The sequence below is a fragment of the Urocitellus parryii genome, chromosome 4, assembly GCF_045843805.1.
Source record: "Urocitellus parryii isolate mUroPar1 chromosome 4, mUroPar1.hap1, whole genome shotgun sequence".
NCBI lineage: Eukaryota > Metazoa > Chordata > Mammalia > Rodentia > Sciuridae > Urocitellus > Urocitellus parryii.
In genome coordinates, this window is record NC_135534.1 from 158,657,857 (window position 1) to 158,684,111 (window position 26,255).

The 26,255-nt window shown below is 37.7% G+C and overlaps 1 protein-coding gene across 1 annotated transcript in view; it reads right to left on the bottom strand.

Annotated features, from left to right (window-relative positions):
- Bnc2 (basonuclin zinc finger protein 2) overlaps positions 1–26,255 on the bottom strand; it is a 402,451-nt gene that overhangs the window by 3,483 nt on the left and 372,713 nt on the right. Inside the window, exon 7 of the mRNA XM_077797863.1 lies at positions 13,076–15,045. Coding sequence (XP_077653989.1) covers positions 13,076–15,045 — 1,970 coding nt within the window. The remainder of the gene's footprint in view (positions 1–13,075; positions 15,046–26,255) is intronic.

Genomic DNA, 26,255 nt, shown 5'->3' on the forward strand with positions numbered 1-26,255 from the left:
CACCTCTTTCCTAAGATGACTTGTGAAATGACACATCTCCACCGCTATGTTACCAGGAAGAGATTTTCTCTTCATTTCTCACTTATAGCAGTAGAAATCTGTAATCTAATTAGATGATGTACCAGCCCTCAATATCTGTCAACCAAATGATGTGCAGAAATGTGTGGACCAGCTCTGGCACTCTGCTCAACAGTGTCCCTTTTCCGCTGTCAGCAGTACTGTTGGCCTCTGCTAATATAATTACATTGACTTTTATTCAATTAAGTGCCATCCCTCGCTTAGAAAAAAAAAAGCTACTTTATCAATTGATTCAGGTGTAATGCAATAATAAAGATGAACTCATGGCAGTGCATTAGCTCTCCTGTTCATAACTTCAGTACACGGGTTCATTCATGGAAGTCGATTTCCATTATGCAACCACAGTTCAAGAGAATTGATTCTTTTATGTTCATTTCTTAATCTATTTCATTTTTGTTTAATAATCCTCCTAAATGCCATATGCAAAACACTTGAAGTGGGGATGGGAAGAGCAGGCTGTGGAAAGCCGGCTGGCTCACTCTCAGGATAGTGGGCCTGGGGATTCTCTAACAAACTCACATACTACTACTGGAGTGGGGAAAAGGGCAGCCAGGCAAGGAGGGAAAGAGGAGGGTGCTGATCCCTCAACAGGTTAGGATCCAGCCTCCACAGCAAAATGGACAGAAGGAAGGCAGCACTTGACTTTAACACAGACCTATTGTTGGGACTCTCCAGTCAGTCAATCCAAACCATTTAACAGTCATAAAATACTGTCCTCAGGAGACCCAAAGACCCAGGGTTAATAGCAATTTGAAGAATATTACCAGTTCATTTGGATCAGCAAAACTGCAGAGGTAAAAAGAAAGGGAAGATGAAAGGAATACAGAAAGAACTCTCACCTACCCACAACCAGATGTAGCCAGAAGGGTATCCTAAAGGGGAAGAGGGGCAGAGGGTGCTGGGATCAGGGAAGTGTTGGACATGACAACTGGAAAAAGAAATCCATGAAGCAAGCCATTCTGAGTTCTCTAGGGAGAGAGACTTTTTTTTCTACAAATAAATTTAGCATCCTGAATATTTATCTTCAGCAAAGAAGGAGGAATAAGCATCAACAAAAATCTAGACCAAGTTAGAACTTCTTGTATTTTATAAGAATGTGAACAGTATAAAAGCTGTTTCTATTTGCTCTGATTAGGTAGATGACACAGATAAATGGAAGCAAATTCCTCTGGAGGGGGAAAACAAAAGGTTGAGGTGGAGAGAGAAAATGAGTGCATAGGTATAAAGCGTAAAGATTGACAGGACAGTCCAAAATTTAGCCCCAAGAAGGTTACTTTCAAGAATCAGAACTAAGTCAAATCAACCTCGACAGTCCTGAAGATCAAGTAGAAAATTCTGCACGTCCAATATATTTAAAAGCACCTTTATTTGTCTTTAATTCATAAAAGGCATAAGTCTTAAAGAAGCTTTTCCCAGAAAGTGCCCCAGGAGGGAAGAAGACAACAATCTCAAGGAGAAGCATGGTACAGGGAATTTAAGAAAATACAGTGGTGACAAGGCAAAGGTTAATTCTGGGGCTACTAACACCCCAGTGTGGTACAGAGGAGGCTACACAATTAGGGCAAGAAAAAGCCCTCTAACTTGGGCTCTGCTGAATTTTGTATTCTTTCTACACTGTGAGTTTACCAAAAGCCTCAATAGAAGTTAAGATCACAAAAAAAGCAAAAAAGTAATAAAGTTTTGAATTGGGTGGGAAGGCGTCAAAACCCAAACTTCTTTTTTTCTCATTTGACATGCTGAGTGAAAGTCCTTTAACTGGACTGCAGTGAATTACCAGTCTTTTTTTTTTTTTTTTAATTGTTTGTTTGCTTCTCTGATGAAAACCTTACCATGCAACCACAGAAAGCATGAGATTCATCAAATGTAGTCAAGTAAATGCAAGAGAGGGAAAGTAAGTACCAGTTTTGGACTTCTCTTGGGTCTCTTTTTATCCACTTATTCAAAGGCCTAGTTTGACTTAGTGCAATGTTTCATAAAAACTAAAATTAAAAACAAGAGCAGTGTATTTAAACAAAAAGTGTTTTGAGTTTTTAAATTTGTCTTTGAGATACAGGAAGAGAACTGGGTTTTGTTTTCAAAGTCTCGTTAAGAAATTAGACTGTGGCAGTCAGAAATGGAATAGTGAATCAAGCTATAGCTTAATGAAATGTCCAACACTTAACTCTTAATTCAGTTTTGAGCCACTCTAAACTTAGTGAATTGAAATAAAACACTTGGTAATTAATTATAAGACCTTGGGTAAAATGGAATTGAGGTTCCACTTTGGATCAGATTTTGCCTTTATTTTCCTGCTTGACTCTAACATTCAACACACACACACACACACACACACACACACACACACACACACATATTTCTCCAATGATACTGTCCAGAATGATAATGGTGATGCATACAGAGGAGTTACTGGTGTGTGTGTGTACACAGACATCACTCAGTATTCTGTTCCAGCACCCCCAAGATTTGTGGATGCTCGAGTCCCTTAGGTAAAAGGATGTAGTATCCTCATAAAGCCTACACATCTCCCCCGTATACTTTAAATCTTTTCTAGATTACTTATAATACTTAATATAATGCAAATGTCATGCAAATTGTTGTTGTACTGTATGGTATAGGAAATGACAAGAAAAAAAGTCTGTGTTTAGTACAGACACAGTATTCTTTTACTCTTTTTGATCTGTGGTTAGTTGAATCTACAGATATGAAACTTGTGAATACAGTCAATTATATGTATATGTATGTGTGTGTATACACACACACACACACACACATATATATATATATATATATATATATATATATATATATATGGAGAGGGAAATTGTGAAACTACTGAATCACCAGTATTCCTGAACAGAAAGGTAAATTTGCTATACAAATTCACAGAAATGAAAAATCAAAACCTCTGCCCTCCATTAGTTCTCTTCTCATCTAGGTTGCTATAGCTCTATCTATTGTACTTACCTCAATGTTTTTGTATTACCATTTATTAAGAGTGCTATGCATTCATCTCTGTGAATTAAATGACATTCTGACAATATCCATTTCTGCAAAACTAGTACTTGCTCAACTGGCTATTATTTAAGGGTTTTCTCTAGAAGGTCTGAACACAACCCCTTAGTTGGGGAAGAAAACTCAATGTAGAATTCTAGTGGATAATTCTCAAAAACCCCAAAAGTAAGGAAATATATATCAAATGCAAGAAATAAAAGCTAAGCAAATTCTTGCAAATTAAAAGTATAAAATTCAGTCATTTCAATCCCTTTCAATATAAAACAAATCATTCATACTGGTCACGCAGACAGTTCCCTCTACATTCAAATTATTCACTTGAAGATAAGCTCCCACCAAACTCTTTAGGGGTTTAGCTAATTTACTGCACAGATACGGCACGTCTGTTGTAATAACAGGTAGGATGTATTGGGGTCGACCATTTATCAGAATTAGACTTCTTTTCTCAATTCACAGTGAATTATGCTGCCTACACGACTCCCCTCTCTCAGAGCCTGCCATCCCCTTATGGCCCCTAATGTGGCAGGCAAACAAAATTGACAGTCTCATCTTGTCAACAAGGGGCGATTCTCCTGAGAAGCCATTTAACTTTGCAGAGGAAGCAATGTATTAATGTGCTTGTCCCAGGAATGTTAATCATCTTCAAGCTTCCGATCTAACTTTGACGTGAACGAAATCACCAAATTTGTTTACTAAATGAATCGTAATATGCTAATAAGAAAGCATGACATATATGGAAAAGCCAAACAGATGGTTTGTTTACTCCACTTTGCAACTTTATAAATGTTGTAACTCTGAAGATGTTAGTGAGAATTATTGGTTTGTTGGCAGAGGCAAACGTGTCTTTCGCATACTAAATCTGGTACTACAGTTAGAAAACAATTTGTCATTGCTGTGGAATGCATAAAAAATGTTAATGTAGCCATGGCATTTGGGAAGGCAGATGGGTAGATGGAAAATGTGTATGTGGATGCTCAGGTTAAGTGCAGAATTGATATCCAACAGCCCTGTTCCCTAACTGTTTTACTTTTGAGTTGTAACTGACACATGGAGGCTTCTCCAGGGTGCTGATTATTCGATAGGTACCTGTTGCGCTGTAATGTGAGATGAGTGTTACATTGTGAATAGGATCATGTTTTCACAGCATTTGGAAATTTTCTCAATCAGGCAGTTCATATGGTACTCCGTTTACTACTATTGTTTGGTAAGAAAGAGCAAAGCTATGAGCCTGAACATCTTTTAAGGATTTACTGGGAAGAAATCTCTGCCATAATCTAAGTCTTCTATTTACTCTGGACAAACTAATTCTCGAGCCATCCATCCCTCATTTTATATTCTAACTGATATTATTTTGTAGTACAATCAATATTATACTATGGCCTGATCCAGAATTGTGTGGAAAATAAAACTACTAAAAATACTTGGACAAAAGAATGAACATAATCTAATTTACACCTTAGTTTAAGTGATGTCAAAACTACCAGCTGAAAAATGAAACCTTCAGTTAATTAATGCACCCATGCCACTGAAAATTTCAATTTTTAGAAACATTCCGATGATTTTTTTTGAAGTTTATTTTACTTTTTGTTCATATAGGTATGGTTGGACATGCACAATTTTGCATTAAAGAGATGCTTATTTCTCCTGACACCACCAGTGTCCTAGTCCTATGTACACATATTTGTGGTCCACTAATATGGGATTTTGTGGCATATCACCATATAGTACAGAACTTTTTACCCACCTGCAAAACAGAAATGAGACAGCAAAGTGATCTAAAGAACCACTGCGTTCATCTTGCTGCTCAAGAATCACTTTGGAGCAAGAAACATTAGCAGCCATCCCAGCCTGGCGCTTATATCTCATTGGAAACATATCCTCATTCCTGACCAACAAAGAAAATTTCAATAAAGTACTTTTACTGGTTTAACAACGGTGAGCTCCTGGGATTGTCAAAGTGCTAAGCCTTTTCCAAGGAGAGAAGAAATCAGCAGCTCAAATATAATTAACCTTCCATTCTCGATGCAAACTGCCACGCACAGGAGCTCTGCAGTCTATTAGTGAAGTTATAATGGCCAACAGGCAGAAGCAAAATTGGTCAAAAAGTTGGCTGCTGCTGTCATATTTTTGGAATTATGATTAATGGTACTAATAATGTGGATGATTACTGATATGTGTATCTCCAGCAGTTTATCATATTGCTCTGGCTGCCTACGTCCACAATAAACAGGATGCTATCATTTACCTCTTTATTGAAGGCAATCCTTCTCTTGAAGGAGCATATTCTAATTACTTCGTAATGTTTTATGTCTTAAACATTTTGCAGCTCTGGACTTTGCCAACTGCTTCGTGTCTACCATTGATTAATTACTGAATGTTTAATCAAAATTTAGAACCTAATGTAGCCATTTATGAGCACACCACAGTGCCAAAGTAGTTAGGCTCTGCTCCCAAGTTTGGAGAGTGTTGGGTTCAAAATCAAATCCCAGTCATGCAAGAGGATCCAAGAATTTCACCTTGGGTGCTCTGAGGTTGCCAATTCCATCTCTGCTGATGAATGGAAGGTAATCTAACTACAGGGTAAACAGCATCTCTACCTACCCTCTTGCCTCTGGATCTCCCTTTTCTTTTCCCCCAATTCCCTAATCCACAGAGCACCTTTGCTGGCTACTTCTGAGAATAAGAAGGTGTTCATGAACACCCGTCATGAGAACATAGTTTTGAAGTGGTTAAACAAGTGAAAAATAATTTTCTGGGACACATACATAAGTTTTTTTTTTAATGTGGATTTTTTATGGTACTGTCATACAACCATTCACCGTTGAAGTTAAGTGTTTTTTTAATACCATTACTGAACTGCTGAAATGGATGCTAATATAGCTTGGAGTGCTAATGTCAAGTCCTGGTAATAAAAAAGACAGACTGCTGAATGAAATAATTTCAAGTAAAAAATAGAACAAAAGTGCTCTCTCTCTTGCTCTCCACTTTTATTGAATTGGGACTGACTGAGCCAATTGCTTTAGAAGTCTGTAAAACACAATTACTAGTGAGCGAACTGACCCACCAGTGCCCCCTCAGTGACAGAGGAGACTAAAAAGGCAGCAGAGTTACAGCAACCCCCCCTCAGCTGGCCATCAGGCCTCAAAGGCTTCCTTCTGAAGGCCTGTTGTTCTTAGTGCCCAAATTTGTCTAATTTTACTTATAAAATCTTGTGATTTCCCATCAATGTGATAAAGTAACTTCATACATCACTTTCCAAGATGGAAATGTCTCTTCTGGCAATTAAGGATGATCTGTCTTTTGATATTCTTATTTATGTGGGTGTTTATGTATAAGCACACATATACATTATGTGGGTGCATTTAGATTAGACTGTTAGCATAATTTCTGCATGACTGGTCATAATTCAGATTGACATATGCAATAGCAAAACTGAGGCAGCAGTACATATACACATGTTCAGGCAGAATCACTTGGCTTTAGCCTCCCCACCCTTTCCTTAGGTAAAGTCAAAATTAGAGTAAGCAAGAGAAAGAATTAAGCTGGAAGTGGGTAACATTTTTTCCCCCAGTTAATAAAAGAAGTAATAAACTCCATAAAGTATTAGAGTTAAGATCACTAACACTTTCAGGCATAACAGCTTTTTACCAGAAATTTATACCTCCTGTTTTAATTCAGGTAGTTTGCATTAGGACATAAAATCAAGGTATTTTTTTTTAAGTGTAGTTTTATGTGAAATAACTGAGAAAAAAATTGTCCTTTCCTAAAAAGTATTCTTCTTCATCTGACTTAACTTGCCTGCCTCTCTCTCATACACAATCATCCTGGCACTTGAGAATCAAAGTCATTGAATCCCTTTTTTATGACACTGTAATTTTTTGGCAAGTGTAAACTCCTTTCATATTCTGCCATACTCATTTATTTGAAGCTCGTGGGAGTCTTATGTCAAAAACATTAAATCATTTCTGAGTATGCTTTTTATAAAGAGAAAAAAAAGAAATGCTTTACAGCTCAACTTTCAGTATGAAATTTAAATAGAGAAGGAAGTCTCTGCTTCTCTTAGTAAACAACAAATGGATGACTTTCATGGAGAGTTGGTAGAAACCTTTCAGCTAGGAGGGAATGGATCTTACCCATGTCACTGGAGCAAATGTTAATGGAGTGAGTGTGCAGTCTTGCTGCCCTCTTCCTGGTGGAAAAATGGTCCACATGTTTTAGAAAGGACAGCTTGTCTACAAAAACAAGTTTCTCAGGTGAAAACTGTGTATGAAGACTCCTACCAATTAAGTCTACTATAGGAGCATAGAATCTGTTGAACCAGAGGGAGGTAGATAGAAATCAGGAAAAGGATCTTTTCCAAATGGTGCTATCATGAAACACTACCTGAGCACTCAGTACCTGCCTTCTTCTCTGTTATTTTTGCCAGAATTTTCAAGATAATACTGGTGAAAAGAGTAGCTGGTTCCTTTCTGAAGGAAGAAAAAAAATAAGAGCTATGTGGAAGCATTATGTTTGTGCAGTGGAAGTGATAGAGCCACGGAGAGAGATTTAGTGTTAAGTCCCATCTGTAGACATTCATAAAAGTATCTCTGCATTATGCAAGGGAAATCGCTAGCCCGCCATACAGCTTTGTTGCCAGATTTGGCCCTTGGTTTTGAAGATGTGGAAGTGACTGGTGCAGCTCTTGTGGTGGAGGAGTGAAAGGTCAGCAGAGGCTTAAATGAGCTTGTCTTGCATCCAGCTGGGCCAGCAGGAGGTCATTAGGAAGATCGGAGGCTCACTTTAGGCTTGACAGAGTCTCTCCCCATGATACAAGGAGACCGTTTTGCTCATTGCTCTTCTCCCAGTGTATAAAAAGAACCCCAGGGACAGGAATGACACAGAAGTTTATCTTACTACTAAAGTTTTGCTTGAGGAGGGCACAACTAGCAATTACTCAGGAGGGGAATTTATTTTGTTTGTTTGCTTTTGATGGAAAGTAATGGAGATAAGTACAAAAGGCCTATTGATCTGCTGGCGCAATTGTGAGACCAAATAGAGTAGCAGGGGAAAAAATCTCTTCCTTAACATTTAAAAGTCAGAGGACCTGCTCAACTTCACTGCATCAAAGAATTTTGGAATTACAGGGTTGTAGTTTGACTGGGAAATGAAATTGTTGCTCCCTTAAAATGTTTTTTTTTCTTGTACATGGAGAAATTAACATATTGTATTTGACAGCTAATTATGTTAGGGCAAATATACTAATAGTTGTCTTGAATTGGTGCTAAGTGGCTCATTTCTTGGAGGTAGTGCCTGGTGAAACTGTGTGTACTTGCTGAAAAGCTCACTCTAGAAAAGTTCTCCATAAGTTTCCAAACATAGAAAATGATGGAAAAAATGAATGTTGCTCTTCCCGAGAAGGTGATAACAGGAGGCAGGTAGCATGTTTTCGCATCTTCACCTCTGTTGTTAATGTATGCAGTGGCTCATCAGAGGTAGCTCATGTTAATTTATTCCTGTACACCTGTACAGGGCTTAAAATCAGGTAATAAGACTAGCAAAAACTATACATCTCTGCTTTTTAGCTACAGCTACCCAGAGGCCTATAGAGGAACAAATTTAGTTCTGGAGACATCAGCAGGTTTTAATAAACCAAATACAGATGTCTTACTCCATACAAATCAAGAAGTTTACATGTTTAAATCTGGACTGATTTAACTAGCAATCGAGGAAGGTTCACACTTGGCACCAATGGCTGCCTCATATTTATTTATAAATCACCCTAAGCAAATATTTTGTTTTTAAATTTATTCATGTGGCTGGATCACCTTCCCTACACCTTGAAGATCAGATTATGCTTACCTTCCTGATAAAATTCAAGACAAACCTTAGCAATTAGTGGTCACCGCTCTTAGAAGTAAACAATAAAGGTGGTGAAACTCAACAAAGACAAATGTTTCTTTCTATACACATATCTAGTTTCTGAGAAAGAAGTCCTCATTTTAGTTGCTGGTGTTTTAAAACTGCCAATCACTAAAACAGATAAAAGTACTTGATGACATATTATCAAATACGAAGCAAAGTTAGGGAAGAAGATAGAAGCCTATTTTTTTTCCCTAAATAAAATTTAAATTTAACTTATACATGGGCTTTCCTTATATATAGGTAATCCATGGCCAGTCATCCTTCCTTGGGATCAAACATTTAAGTCAGAGGATGAAAAATGACCAAAGTTAACTAAATCTTACTAATTCTGACTATGATGCTGTCTTCAAGAAAATTCTCTTTCTGAAGACTGAAGGTCCAGGCCAGTTAGTTAGAATTTCTTCTTCCCAGGGACTATTTCATATGTATACTTCAAAACTAAGTACCAGTCTCTTACTCCCTGACAGAACCACATCTCAGCAGCAGAAAAATCAAGGGATAAAGGAAGAAGCAATTTCAAAAGCTAATACTTCACAGTGTTATCAATATATACCCGAACACTTCAGCACTCACCTTGGAGGACCAGAGTTACTTTACAGAGAAAATTATTCGCGTTTCACTTTCATTGCTTAGAATAAAAATTATTCCAATAGCCACCCAGTGACTGGGATGAATTAGATTTTGTGTCCCTTTGCTTGCTCTTTGTCATGAGTGTGAATTTATTAAACACACACTTATTTACAACTACATAGAAAAGGATGCCTTTGGCACTGCTGCTTAGAATCCTCGACCCTAACAAACCTTGTGCCTCTTTCTCCTCCCTGTCACATTAAACAAAGAACATTCTTGCTTTTCAAGAAGTCTTTAACTTGATCTTATAAAATCCAGAAGGACCATAAGCAAAGACCTGGGAATATTTTCCACCTGAATGCCAAACCTAAAACACTGTACTTCACAACTACGTCCGTCTTACTAAAATGCCTATCTGAAGAACAAACACACCAACTTCCTCATGTCTGCCTTCTTGGATGAAGCCCAGGAAGACCTGTGGGTAACTTCTGTAAGGTTTCTAATCCTGAAGACAAGAAGGCCACACTGTGAACAGGAGGAAGAGGACGATTGTGCAGGCCATAACAAGGGCACCCTGGCAGCTTGCATACTCCAGCTGGCTCAAGCTCCCTCAGTGCTTCATCTGCACACAAGGTAGACACTGTGGAGCCAAGGATGAATGAAACTCAAAACTCTGGGGAAAGGAAGAAATGGCTACAGGGAAGCAAAATTAAAGACAAAGGAGAGTTTCTTTGGCAAGGTCTGTTGGCTCAATAGAAAGGTAAGAAAACTTAGCTTCACAGTGAGTGGAAGTATAAAAAAATAGGGCCCTAGACTTCCTGTCATTCTAGTGACTCACAGAGTAAAAGTGAAGAGAAGAGAAGGTGAGCCTAACGGACAGATCAGAGATGTGATCCAAGAGGCTTTGTGCACAGGAGATTACATCACGGGCTGCCATTAGATGATGGAGTGACAAAAGAAGGCGGAAATAAGTAGAATTCTGTTCCACAGCCCACTCTGCTGAGATGCCCAAGGAGGCCGCTACCCAATGGCATCACTGTTTCTGGTCATTTGATGGTAGCTAGCCTCAGTGCTATATTAACCCAAGTCACAGATACAACAAGGATGAATACTTTTCTTCTTGAAGTATCAAAGTCCCCTCCCCCCAAGTTTTTAACCTGAGATCAAAAGATTTGGATATTTTTAGAAAGCAAAAAAAAAAAAAAAAAAATTCAATCTGCAATATTTTTTCTATTTGCTCTTCTTCAGTTATCAGGTGTGACAAATTCTAAAACTTAAAAATATTAGGGACAAAATTCAACCTATCAACTGTCTCCCAAAGTCTGCCTTCTCCTGTGAGACGGAACACACGATAACACATCTGTACCATTCTTCCCACCTGGAACATCCTGGTTATCTGTCACTGGTTTAAGCTTCTATATGTCTAGCCACTGGCTAAGCTCCCACATCCTTAAAATAAAAATGGAGATTGAAATAGTCTTTGGCCATCAATTAATGTTTTTTCTCTGACAAACCAACAGCATGCAATAGTATCTCCTTATGCATTAAGGACATAAACATCCTACCACTTGTGCTTTTAAGTGGCTGGACTTAAATGAAAGTACCAAGCTTTAGGTATGTAGCCTTTTTGGTCCTACAGCTGTTTATTCTGGTGTTATGACCTGTAATATTTTCAGCAAACCAGCTAAAACTCTGATAGGAATTCATGCAAATAAGCATGAATTTTGGCTTGTCTTCAAACACTCCATTTCCATAAATATTTGATGTAGGTTTTCATGAGTCTTTTATTTTTGTTAAAAAATTTCAATGCATTAACCTCATTATCACTCATGCACTATTTCAAATTTGAAAGAATGAATATTACTCACAAACTCAGGGGAGGTTGGATATAGTATTATATTTTATTATTCAAAGTATATCTATCTTACCTGACATATTCTGGAACCATCAATGATAACTTAGAAATTAAAATAACTTTGTGACTACAACCCATTTTTACAGAACAATATAAATGGAGGTGAGAAATCTTTTATTAGACAATAGATTTCTTTTTAAAAGCATGTTTTGCATTGTATAAGAAAACCACTTAAAGATTTTATTTTTCATAGATTGGGCTCCTTTTATTTCAGTAGAAAGGAAATTTTAGATATATACACACATATAGGTACACATATGTATGTATATATGTGTACATATATGGCTTTTTTTAAAGGTTTCATCTTTCAAGTAAGATAAAACAGAATATTTCAGAGACATATCACTACTTTTCCATAGTTCTTTCATTACAGGTTGCTTTGTCAAGAATTCTACCCAATTGATAAACACTAGAAAATGGGTTGTGGCTACTTGGAAACTTCTTCATTAATTTTGTTTCTTCCACATACATTGATTTTTGCCATATACTAAAATTTTCTCTAAAAATATTTTAAAGAGACAACATAGAATCCTAAACCATGATTCAATATAATGGGAATAACTAACTGGTGTGTTACCTGAGCTGGACTGGTGCAGTATATAAATGATCTGCTCACAGGCTCATCTCCATAGTGAAGGATGACCTTGTTATCCTACCACTGACCACCTTGGCACATTCCGTTTATATTATATTTTCTTTAAGTTTAACAAAGAACATGGGAGGTTTAGGACAAGCTGCTTCTGTTTAAGCCCAACTGTTTCAGAGCTGCTGCTACATAGCTAGGGTGTGATGTCATCTGAAGGCTGGACATAATATGTTCAACCGATCCTACAGTCCATGCAAGCCTCCCCTTCTCTGCCTAATTCCCATGGCCGACTACATTTTAGAGATATGCTCAAAGACACCATGAAATTAAAATAAACAAACCCACACCGCCACATCTTGCCCCCACATCAACAATGACTTTGTCTTCACATTTTCTTCTGATATTTTCATGACTCTTAAAGAATTTAAGGACATACTAAATACTCATGTAAGGAATGATAACATTTCTGGTTATACCTACGGAGATGCAGGCTGTCTCGATGTCCTGGACCTATGGTTCTTTCCATCCGTAAATTTCTGTTTCTATATTGGATAAATATGTGTGTATGAAGATAATTTATTGATTTAATTAAAAAGCCACAAGGCAAAGCAGAAATATATATATATATATATATATATATATATATATCTATGACAGAAGCTGCGGCTTCTAAGTAAAGGTAAATGGGGAGGCAGGGAACTGTGTACAGTTAACTGATTCACACCTAGATGCATGGAAATACATATGCACACACACATGTACACAGCACACAGAGAAAAATGGCGTGCATTACTGGGTAAAATGGCATACGATTCTGCATGCTTAATCATAACAAGCAACAACTGCAACAATCCTTCATGAGCATGGCAGCTTAGTTATCACATGGTCACTGTGGACAATCTTTGCAGTGCATCAAAACAGCGAGGTTGGACCTTTTAATGTCAAGTCCAACATGACTGACACTGGCACCCTCCACCCTCAGCAGGAGCAGCCAATGGAGATTTACTGACCTGTCTCTGCTTCGGCGCGAGGGGAAGGCAGCATTGCAGCCAGCCACTGTGCAGACGTGCATCTCTTTTAAGTGAACGTTTCTGTAGTGAAGCTTCACGCTGTAGGAGCTTTTGAAACTCTTCTTGCACACATAACAGATTTTGGGGTCTGGGCTAGAACACAGGTCACCTTCTGGGGAGAACTTTTGAGGACTGGCATAATTCAGGGACGATGCAAAACTTTCATGTAGGGCAGCCATGCTAGCCCCCCCACCGTTGTACAGTCCATACTGGCTCATGTAAAACATGTCATAAGTGGGATCTGTGAATTCTTCCTTCACCTTGATGACGTCCTGGTGAGAGGGTTCACTGTGGTTCTCATCAGGCCTCTCACTGCTCATCAGGACTTTTTCACTCACCTCACTGTGAATGTGCTCTTCCCCTTCCATGGATTCCTCACCCAGTTTGGGCTCTGAAGACTCAGACTCGTTCTCATAGTCCCGCTCGGGCTCCTGGTCCTCAGAAGTCATGCTGTCAGCCCTTCTTATTTCAGTCCTTGAAATGCACCTGGTCCTGTTATGCTTAGAAAAGTCCTTCACAGACATGCCTGGGCTCATCTCCTCTTGGGAGTGGCAATGATTGTCATGGCTCATGTCATTGACCACAGCTCCGCCATCGTTGGGGTCATCATCTTCGTCATCAAACTCATCAGCGGTATCGATTATTTCCTTCTCAATCTTTACAGGCATGCTTGACTTCCTGGGCTTTTTCTTGGGTGCCAGGTCGGCACTAGGCTCAATGGTGGCCATCATCACTGCTGGCACTACTGGCTCAGAAGGTGGTGGGGGGTGCTGCTCTATGGTACCACTGGTTGGAATGATGGGACTGGTTGGGAGGGAGGTTGGAGGACTCACCATTTCCCCTGGAGTGAGTAAACTTCTATAAAATGGAGGAACAGGCTGTACAGTCTTTAGCCCAGAAAATACCAGCTGGCTAGGGAGAGGATTCTGTAAGACGGGGTCTAGTGGGGGAGTGGTAAAACCCATTGGGGGCCGGCCAGGACTCGTGAGTGTGAGATTTGATTTCGTACTCGCTATGACGGGGGTGGCAGCTCCTGATGTGGCCCGAATTAAATCTTTGTCTCGGTTATTTCTTAACATAGGCATGTGAAGGCGAGGGTTGGGGTTTGCACTGTGCCGATTTCGGCTTCGGAGGGAGCTAAAGACCATGTTGCAGCCTTCGATGGTGCATCGATGTTTGATCTTCAGATGAACAGCATTATAATGAATTTTGAGAGTACCTTTGTCATAGAAAGTCTTCCCACATGCGTTACAGAACACTCTTCCCTTCCTGGAGGCCGACCCCATCCTTCTCATCCGGTGAATCCGGAATGAGCTTTTTGGGTGTTCAGTTTTGGTGAGATCACTGACTGGGGCAGAATTCTGAATGGGGGAGACACAGGCTGGCTCGGTTTTGGGCTCCACATTGGTAATGCTGGTCAGGGCATTTCTATTTGGTGTCTGATCATTCTTATAAGGTGTGGGAGACACTTCAGACTCGCTGCTCTCATTATATTCATTCTGAGTTGAAAGGCTTGGTTCCCGCAGCCTCAGTCCTGGTTGCTCTAGAAGTAGCCCGTTTGGAGGCAACCCTAGCAGAGGGGCTGAGACAGGGTTTATGTACTGGAATGGAAGCAGAAATGCAAGGCTGTTGGGGATGTTTTCGAAGTGATGAATGCTGGAAGGATTGCTGTTCTCTAAGTGAGCAAGGAGGCTGGGACTCCTGGTACGATTATTGCTCTCAATGAAAGTCCTTATATCTGAGTCTGTCTTTGAAGATGGTACAGCCACGGCCTGCCCTTCTTTCTCCTGAATTGCCATCAGCTCCACAATGGATTTGGTTTCTCCAAACCGCAGAAACTGCTGAAGGGTGATGATTTCCTCTTCTCGAGACATGATGGCCCAGCGGTCCAGCACCTTGCCGGCAGCATCCTACAGGCCACATCAAAGAAACAACAAAGACAAACACAGAAACTTATTGATTGTGCATAATTATCCACTGCAACTGAAGGTGCTCTCTCTGCTCGTGAAACACTGAGAGCGAGAGCAGAAAACAACATGCAAGCACTGTTAATAAAAATCAACCCACAAAGCAAACTTTTCTGCCATGCAAATGTAGTAATTAGAGTCACAGTTAGAGAAACAGATTGAGTTTAATAATGTCAAAGCAAACAAAATGTAGACCACTGGGGCTCTGTGATCTAAAATGCCTTCAGTACTGCTATTTTAACAACAATGATCTATGTACTATGCAACTATTTAGCATATATTAGTATAAGACGTGAACTCTTGCTGTGCAACCCAGTATAAATGCAAAAAAAAAAAAAGGTACCTTAATCCTTATTAAATAGTGACACCATAGGAAGGAATTAAGTACAGTTTGCGAAATTTACTTCTTCGACACAAGCAGACATGAAACTGGATTCAATGATGGAAATTCCTTTAAATGGGAGTTATGTGAATTTCTGAATCAAAAAGATGAATAAAGTAGCATTACCCCTCATACTCCCCTCCCTAAGCTGTATCTTTTCTTTTTAAAATGGCTGTATTTTAGCATCATTTAAGAGTAGGTGATTTCATGAGGTAGAATCAGGGAAATATTATTTGTGAAAGGTAATTGTACTTTTCCTGAAAATTGGTTGTAATCCTATGATTCAAAGTTTGAGTTAGACTTAAAGTATTTGACTTCTTATGATCTTGTTATAAATGACAGTCATAGATATTTGAAAAGTAAACATGTGATGGATTTAGATAGAATAAATGTGTAAAAAGTTGTCTCTTAGCATCCTCCTCTGATAGCAAAGGAAGTCCACAGAGACTACACATCAGCAATCATCAGACTATGTGTTGTTAAATATACATTAAAAAGCATTTCACACTTTCATTTTTGCTAGTAACTATGAGATTTGCCTGAAGGTAGGACTTAAAAATCCTGCAATGTAATGTCAGGCAATCCATTTCAGCGTGGATTGAGAGAAATCTATTTAAACACTTACATAATGACTCCATCATTTTAGAAGGCATCATTTCTTAGACCTACCAGGACAGGGCGCTTTGCAACCCTCTGTGAATGACACTTGCTCCAACCCTGACCATCAGCTTAAGAAAGCATAAAATCTTCTTGAAAAACAAGAGAGAGCTCGGGTGCAGCTCAGTGGCACAGCATGTGCATGGCATGTGCATAGCCCTGGGTTCTATCCCTAGCACCAGAACAAACAAACAAACAAATGATAAGACAGTTATTAATTACAAAGGGGAAACTCATAATGTTACATTAGGCAAATCTAACAGACACCACCTTAAAAGAGACATCAAAGTTAACACCACTGGTGGACGGTAACATTGACATCCCGAAAGGATACATTGGGAGGGGCACGGTCTCACTTTTGTGGCATTCTTGTCAAAAACTTACCTCCCCCAAACATGGGAAAACATCAGGCAAACCAAAACTGAGGGGCATTCTACAAAACAGTGGTAATACTCTTCAAAGTGCAAATGTCAGGTAAGATTAAAAAGAATAAAGAATGGTTAGAGATAAGACGAGACTACAAAGACATAATCATGCAATTCGAGATTAGAAAAGGACATTACTGGGAAACTGACAAAATTTGAAGAAAGTCTCTAGATAGGTTAATATTTCCATATAAATCTTAATTTTCTGATTTCAACAACGGTATAATGATTACAGGAAGACGTTTCTCTAGGGAAGCAGGATGAGGGATATAAGGAACTAAGGAACCTGTACTACTTTTGCAATGGAAAGTCTTTCCTCAGCCTTCGAATACAAAATTCCATCTAGATCACAATCATGCCTTGAGTGGTCACAGCTAGTTTGATTAAGTAGATATCTGTTGTTTGTTTGAATTTGGGGGGTGGGGGTATCAGGGATTGAACTCAGGGGCTCTCGACTACTGAGCCACATCCCCAGCCCTATTTTGTATTTTATTTAGAGTCAGGGTCTGACTGAATTGCTTTAGTGCCTCACCATTGCTGAGGCTGGCTTTGAACTTGTGATCCTCCTGCCTCAGCCGTCTGAACTGCTAGGATTAAAGGCGTGCGTTACCACACTCACCTTGAATTATTTTTTAAAGAAGCTCTGGTAGTTATGTTCTATTCTTCATGAAATTCCCTCCTAGCATTCTGTCATTTTACATCAACAGTATGTGTGGTGCACACATAAGGGCGTCCATCCCATGAAAACTGCCAAATACATTTATCTCTTCCTCACTGAATAGATAAAATTGGACTTCAGTTCAAATATTCCCATATAAGTCTGTGCTCAGAACAGTCATACAATGATGTGGGTACAGAGTGACTCCAAATGATCCTCCAGGATTGTTAAAAATGCAACAGCTATTTTTAACAAGATAGATACTGATTTCTCACACATCATTTTTTGTTTGTTTTTGGAATGGCGGGAGGATAGGGGTTGGTATTGTAGGTACATAGAAAAATTAAAATTGTGATTTTATATAGTTTAATTTCATTTGCACCTCATCATAGCTTCCAGAGCTCTGTGAATATTTAACAGATGAGAAATTAGAGGTAAAGAAATATGAGTGCTCTTAAGTTTTGCCAAGGCACTGACCTCCAGGCTACAACTTGAACCCAGAAATTCTGACTCTAAGTTCACTGTCTCAACAGTTTGCAGGACTATTGTTTTGTGATGCCATTTCCCAGGTCAGCATGTTGTGTTTGTGACAGTGACAAGCAGAACTTTTTCTGAACACTCAGTCCCCAGAACACTGTAATGTCCACTTGTATGTCATTTTTAAAATCTCTTCTTACCATCAATCTACTCTAGATCACTTTTTCTGGAACCTTTCGGTATGGATCGCTTCCTAAGGGTATAAGGTCTTTTCTTCCCAGGTAGCCTACACCTAAATCTGCATGTCAATAATGAATGCAATTGGCAGCCTCTGGTATTAAAATGAACCTCAGAAACCATAGCAACTGGTTCCACCCACCTAAGGCATCTCTTTTCCCTCCTCCCAGTTTTCTTCTCCCAGCAGTGCACAGCCAGCCCTCTGGTTTCTCCTTTCTCTAGCCCACCAAAACTAGAGCTGCTATTTCTAAAACCACTGCCCTTCAGTTTAGTCCAGATTAGCTATCTCTGCTAAAATAGAGACTGTGGTGTTAAGTCACTTACTTTGAGTAGAAAAGATTCCGGTAAGCAAGATTCAGAGCTTTGCTAGTATCTAGCCTCATAAAAGAGAGGCTTCACTTATAGTGGAGACAGAGGGGGAAATTTATACTTATAGAGAAGAATAACATAGCACTTTTGCAAACAAAACTACTCAAGAACTGCACAAATATCTACACATGCATTCAAATTTCCATCCCTGTGATGGGGTACCCCTCTGGCTCCAGGTAAGAACCACAAAAATTCTTTCCAAAGAAGTTATCACTCATATTTGATCAAGATTACCTAGTACCATCAACATTTATAATTGGAAAAATTGCAGAAAGAAACAAAGTTGATCTTCATAGGCAACACAAGGAGCCAGAAAACTCCTTTGCTGAGAACAGCTATCAGTTTTGGTATATCCATAGATGAACTGGTTGAAGGGAGTTAGAAACCAGCAAAGGGAACAAGGGAAGCCCAGGTGGTTTTTTTTTGTTTGTTTGTTTGTTTGTTTTTCTGAAGATCTTTGTAACAGAAATAAGCATGATCTGGTGCAGTGATTCTTATACAGCAGCTTAAGACTCTTCTGTGAAGGAAGAACTTCAGGAAAGATGTACATGATATTCAAGATGGACCAGTGTTAGTCTGGGAACTTTGTAAAACAACAACAACAACAAACACAAACTTGTCTACAAGCAATTCCAAGTAACCATTTGAAAACCTTTAGGACGAATGGAAACTATTGCAATGACTAAAGACCTATTTTTTTCTTTTTTAAAAAAATTTGTTTTTATTTTATTTAAGTATTGACTCAAGAATGACAAAAGGGAAAAACTAGTTTTCCTTATGGATAGTTTAGATGATCAAATATACGTACCAAAGTGAACAGGAATTATAAAAAGAATCAAATGTTATCATGAAATGAATAAAACAAAAACCTCTTAACCTGATATAAAGATCTTGACTACTGACCCACCCACACCAGGACACTGATCTTGTGCATGAATGAGTTAACATTAGGATATGTATCTGAACTTTTCTCCTTCCTAGGCAAATTTGTAGTTGGTGAGTCAATTCCTTTATGCTTTCCCATTTGAAATCAGAGTTCACTGATCTTCAGTCTGTTAGGTTGGGAAATATTTTACAAAATGAGGATAATAAGACGTATCCTATTAAAGTTAAATGGAAGGTATTATTATAAGTATTGATTTCCTGTGAAAATAATAGTACACCACTAATTAAAAATTTAGTAACATGAAATAATACAGACTTATAAACCAGTTTTATTGGGCTTAGGAAAAGTATAAAACACTTAAAATAATTTACATCTGAGCATATTATATGAAAACCCTTCCTTTTCATGGGATCTGGTAGATTACTTGTAGAAATTTGGCATTCAGTTCTTACATGGCTCTTCAGAAGACCCTCCCCCCACACTCTACCGTCCTTACCCAGTGCTGGGGATGGAACCCAGGGCCTCGAGCATGCTAGGCAAGAATTATACCACTGAGCTATACCCTGAGCTCAGAAGAGCGATTTTTAAATATCTTTTTGTTGTGGATTAGCTGACATGGTTTAAATGGTGTTATTAAAGGCCCTTTTCATATCAAAGCACCTAAAGTTTTTAAATCAAAGTATAATAAGATTGGTTGGTTACTCTTATCTGGGGCAGAGGGATAATAGAGAAGGATAGGATGTAATAAGGTGGAAGAAAACCAAATAAGAATCTTCAGTATAATTAGGTTGTCAGGTGACCTCAAGCTCAGTCTAAGAATAAGCCCACCTGTGGTCATGTCACAGCAAGGAGGAAAGCAAATTGCCTGCTTTGTGTCCATGGAAGGAAATAAGGGAGGAACACCAAACACTACAGATCTAGGAGCTATTCATTCTAGCATTATTTAAATTAGTAAGAAATAAGCAAATAGTTTAAAGACAGACCCAGTATAATTTAGTTTCCTAATCTATTACAGGATCATCATTCAAATTAAAGGTATAATTTAAAAGAAAATCCTAAAACAGATAAAAACTAAAATACTTCCCTTTGGATATAATTTTAGATCTTTTTTCTTTAATAATAACTTTATTTATTAACTTTTTAATGTGATACTGAGATCAAACCCAGTGCCTCACAGGTGTTAGGCAAGCACTCTATCACTGAGCCACAACCCCAGCCCTTGATCTTTCAATGAAATGACAGTAAGCTATAGGGACTACAGGCCACTTAGAATAAAATCAGAGTTTTATGAGACATGTTTCTGATTTCATGTCTAATTTTTCAAAACATGCTTTATTAAGAAATCATTCCATCATAACCACATTGGCAATTAACTTTCATGACCAGTTTCCTGTCAAGATATAGTATGTTTCCTTGGATTAATTCAAATATCAAGGTAAGAGGAATGTTTTGGATAAAAATGACAGAAATCACCAAATTTCAAGCCTACCTATCTTAAGTACTCTATCAGATAAAACCTCATATTAATTGCTGAGTTAAAAACTAATGGGGCAATGCTATGCAAAACTTAAGTCAAATTTTATCAGGTTTTCTAGATATTTAAGTATTAGGACAAATTTTTGGATATCAATACAGTAAAATAGTGGTATTTAAAAATAGTGGTATTTAAAATAGTGGTATTTTTTTTCATAAAAATGAAAAAATTACTGATGCATACCCTAACAGGGATGACTTGCAAAAGCATTTGGGTCAGACACAAAAAGAACATAGTCTACCATTCTAATCATAAGAGAAGGCAGGACAGAAAGCAGTTTAGTGGATGCCACGCTGAACATGGGGGTAAAGGGACTGACTAGACAGAGCATTAGGGAACATTTTTTGGAGTGATGGAAATTTTTTGTATGTGAATTCTTATTGAAAATAATAGACTTACTGACATTTCTGTGACTATATGGAATGTACATTTGCAACTGGTGGGTTCTGTTGTATGTAAAGTAGACCTCAATGAAGTAGATTCTAAAATTAAACCACGCAAATTGCATGATATCTCACATTAATAACTCAATTCCTTTTTGCCTCTTACATTCTATTGTGTACAAACATAAACACACATTTTTCCATTCTCTCCTATTCACAGTGTGCATGACAATCTCTTATGACATGAGGAGTAAACACATGAATTTTTATGTAATTTTTACCTAGAAAGATGATTTCTTTTCTAATATTTTCACATGGACTCACAGTAGTATATTACTAATTTAGAAATGTTTTTAATATGTCAGAGTACAAGCTTTGTATTTTTTTTTTTTTACTGATGGAATGTAATCATAAAATTTTGGAGACGCCTACAGAACTACCACCAATGAATGGCAGACATGCGCTGTGTTAATGCACCTTCACACTGAGCAATCTATGACATGCTTTCCCTTGCCTCTTCCTGCCTGTGCGCAGGCCACCTCTTTAGGTGGACATGTATCAGGATATGACTCAGAAATTAGGAAATACATCACTGTGGGTCATCTGAGGAGCAACTGACGGGCTCAGATATTGATCTCGGGTTATTTGGAAAAGGGCATTCCACAACTTAATAGATGGGGTGAGCAAACGGAGACTCCTGGATACAACTTATGAGTTGGACAGAGATGGCTGTGGGTGCTGAAAGCAGCAGGTGTCTGAGGGAGATATTCTGTGAAACAGACGCCTTTGAGCATCACAAACAGCTCTGAAGAAAAAACTGGCACAAGTCATAAAACTTTCAGAACTCTTCCATTCTCCTGCCAGTTACTTATTTTGAAACTAAGATGTGTCCATACATAACAAGGAAATATTTCTATTTCAAATTGACATTCTGAATCAAGCCAGCTTTTAAAACTCTTCTCTTAGCTAAAAAGTTAACTATCCTGGGTGCTCTCTACTACTTCAGAATCATTTCTCCTGATTTTTTTTTTGTTAGATTATATTTATCTTTCTAATTTATTTGACCTGGCATTCCTATGTGTACCTGGGCCAATGTTTGTGTGTCAGTGTGCCTGCTTACATGTGTGTGTAAGACGGGTGTGGGGGGCAGGCAAAAAGCAGTGATGAATAAAAATGGTGACACAAAGAATTCTTACTGAAAATAATAGATTCTGGGAAGTACTTAGGGAAAATTTTCAAGCAATGTTGTGATAATTTCTGAGAAACACTTGAAATTATATGGGAAAAGAACTTGGCATGCTTATTTGTTTTGGTAAATTTATATTTAAACATATTTCTTGCTGGGTACTGCCTGAGAAAGATGCACCACTTGTATACACAATGTACATTGAAGCAGTTTGGTCATGCAAGTAAACAAAATTATGCCATTCTCCATTCACACAAAGCTCTTTTATGAAACTGCTTTTCCAGTATTTCAGGCTAATGTTTCTAGGAGGCCAGCTGAAACAACTGTGTTATTTGGAGGCAGAATGAAACATATTCATTCAGACCATGTTTGCATCAAATGGATCAAATTAGACTTCATTAAAAAAACAATATTTGTTTTGGGTAATAAAACACTACTAAATTTCTATGATTTGGAAATATGTATTTTGCAGAATTTCAAGAACACATTTTACCTTCAAAATACAATGTTGACCAATCAGATCTTTGCTCCTTCCTGTCTAAAACAGAGATGTCTTTTGAGGAAGAATCATTAGGATGTAGGACAGACAGACAGACTTGCAAATAAAAAATCAAAGCTGGACTTTACTTGTGTTAACTTAACCATGTGGATATCTCTTTTGGAAAATAAATAGGTTTTCCTCATCAACCCAAGGCAGTCTTTGTCATGAAATGACCATGCCAATATTCAAGGTAGGTATGTGCCAGCTTGCTGTGGTTATGAAAGCTGACGCTAAATTCAGTATGTCCAGATTATTAAAAACATGATTTGAAATATCTTTCATATACCACCCAGCCCCTAGGAGTAATGAGGGCTATGGGCCTATCCACTATTGGTTAGAACACTGGCACTATTACAAAACTCTGTGTTCAAGAATTTTCTGTTGAGATGAAAACTTTATTAATCCTTATTATCTGACAGGCTAACATCAGAATCTTTTCTCTATAAATATTATTTGCACATAGGGTCTATATTCTAAAAACAGATATTTTCACACATAAATGCAGGTGCACAAACATGTCCATGATCACAGAGGTTATTGCTTTGGGCTCACTCCTGCCCATTAAATTTATTATATATCAGTTTTACATAGAATTCAAAATGCTTGATCTTAGAGAATGGTGGTATAATGAGGTGAGGCACACTGAATTACTTGAAAAGGAAGGAAGAGGCAAAGACTGCCTCTTCTTGTATGAAACTGGGTTTGAGGAACATAGCCCTTGAAGATAGTTGGCAGCATAAGGGAGCAACATGGTGATTTTATGTGCCTTTAGCTTCTGGCTTTTTACATATTTTCCAATATACAATCACCTATACTTATTTTTCTGATCCACATTTGAAAATAGTTTTCGCACTGAAAAAAAATTTTTTTGTTGTTTTTTTCTTTTAGTTTTTGGTGGTATTGGGGGAATAGACCCAAAGGAAGTACTCTATCAATGAACTACATTCCAGCCTCCTTTTTAAACTTTATTTTGAGACAGAGTCTTGCTAAGTTTCTCAGTCTTGTCTCAAAAGTTTTGATACTCCTGTCTCAGCTTCACCAGCAGCTGTACTCATCTTTAAAAAAAATTTAGATATATAAATATGTAGTGATAAGTTGAGTAACACATTCTTCTGAAATTAGTATCTTTCTTACTAAAACAACATTTTCAAAATGCCAGGGCACTAGTATTTAAATGGTTCTTGTGGCTATTAAAACATATTGTTTGACTTTAGAGTTGAAAATTCTACTTTATTAATAGAATATTCTTGATTATGAACCATATAAAAAAGTATAGTTTGTGTTTAGCCTCTTTTCCCTCAGTAACAATCTATATGGCATTTTTATGTTGAAAACTATGATTATGATAGATCATTCTGGTTTTACAACATATTTAATCATAAAAGCTCCAGCTAAGCTCAATTAAAGGCCTGTCAGGATTTCTTTTCTGTATCCATGCATTTTAGCAGGTCTAGCTCAGAACTAGTCATCTGTATTTTCTGTATGGGCAGTTGTTGGCAAATAAATAAAGCAGGTGCCTTGCTTTGCCATATGAAAAAATTCAGAGGAGTAAACTATTTGATGAAATGTCTACAACTGCACTTCAAAGTCTCAAAGGTATTTTTCAAATAATCTACTCCTCTGTAAATCAAATCTGAGACTTTTAAAAAAATATTTATAATTTTAGGATTTTTTAAAATTTTTAATTGTTTTTAGCTTTTAGATGTATACAATGCCTTTATTTTGTTTATTTATTTTTATGTGGTGCTAAGATGCATTTTTATGTTAGTAATAGTATCATAGGTATCATTTAAGTTTCAAAATAGAATATTCTAAGTCTAAACTGATATTCCTAGTATATCAACTTTTCTTACAAAATCACCCAAGTCTTTAATTTGAAGCACAGATTACCTAACTCTATACCTACAGGCCCAATAGACTTTGCACCTTAAAGTTGCAAAATTTTGATTATGCTTAAAATAACTTATACATTCAGGAAATAAAATTAAGAGCATGAATGAAGGATACCTAAAAATTCTAGTCTTGGTTCTGCCTGTTAAATTACCAATATCCAGCTTCAATTTCCCCATGTGTAAACAAAAATGTTACTAAAATTTCTAAGCCTAAGTAAAAACGAGCTTTAAAATTGCACTATTCGACTATCTCTGCCTAGAATCTGGGCATACAAATCCTTTAAATTAAATTGTTTTAAACCCTGGCATTTCTACTTTTAACCAAGTTGGGTAACCAACAACTTATTTTCAGAATATGTGCACTTATGATTGAAAGCGGGCTTTTTTTTTTTTCCCTCCTTTCTGAGAGTTCCTGTACTATCTTATATTCTGAATCCTTCCCTTGGTTCTTGAGTGTAGGCTGCCTATCCATGATGTGAACGGAGGTGCTAATTCTTCTGGATTAATTCTGACTCCTGGTCAATTCAGTGACTATTTCAAATGAAAATCCTGATGAAAATTGGGGGAACTGCCCAAGAAATCCCTAAGAAGCCTTGGAAATTACCCAAATCACATTAGTAGTGCTTGTGAAAATTCTGAAATTTGAAGATTTTTGTAGTCTTTAAGAAATATGTGTGGTTCTTTTAAAAAAAAATCAGAATTTGTATACAAGACCCTCCTCTTAGTGAAACTCTTTAAATAGACATGTTATTCCCTTAGAGATCACTGAGATTCTAGAGAGTAAATCAGTTTCTAGTTTAGGACAGCAAAGGCACAGTTGGAAATCATCAGAGAAAACACTGGAAACAGGAGGAAAGAGAGGGATGGTCCTTACAAAAGGTCTTGTTTTCTTCTCCCCTTAGACATAAAGATAAAGCCGAGTCCTGGGACAACTATAAATCTGCTTGCTTTGCAATAAACAAAACTCACCAGAGCCCTTTCTGACACTTTTGTTTTGAGGTCTACATTTTCTGGCTTACCTCCCCGCTTTCATTACCAAACTTCTGTCACCATGTCTGTAGAAGGTCTCTAGGAATCTGTGGGGCTTTATGTACCTAAACATTAATGCCACCCATCCCAGAAATTCTTTATATTTGCTTTTCTATAAAGTCTGATAAACAGCAAACATAGACGCAGGAAAAGTTTTTTCATGATGAAGGTGATTTTACACATCAGGCGAGGGGCAAGACCTCACATCTTTCAAGTTTTATCAGTTCAACTAAGATTCTCAATTCATATAGAGCTTCCAAAGCTCCAATGGATGATTCTAGATCTTGTATTGTGCTTTGAATTACTTCACAACCAAAGTTGATTGAACAACCCAAAGGAACTTTTTAACATATTCATTAGGATATGAGGGAGTAGGGGGAGAAAGGGACGGAGCCCTCACTGAGCAGCATTCCTTAAAACAGTGAGGATTGAGTATTCCATAAAACACACCAAGGACTGCAAGTGTGATTGAACAGAAAGATGTATTGGGAGATTTA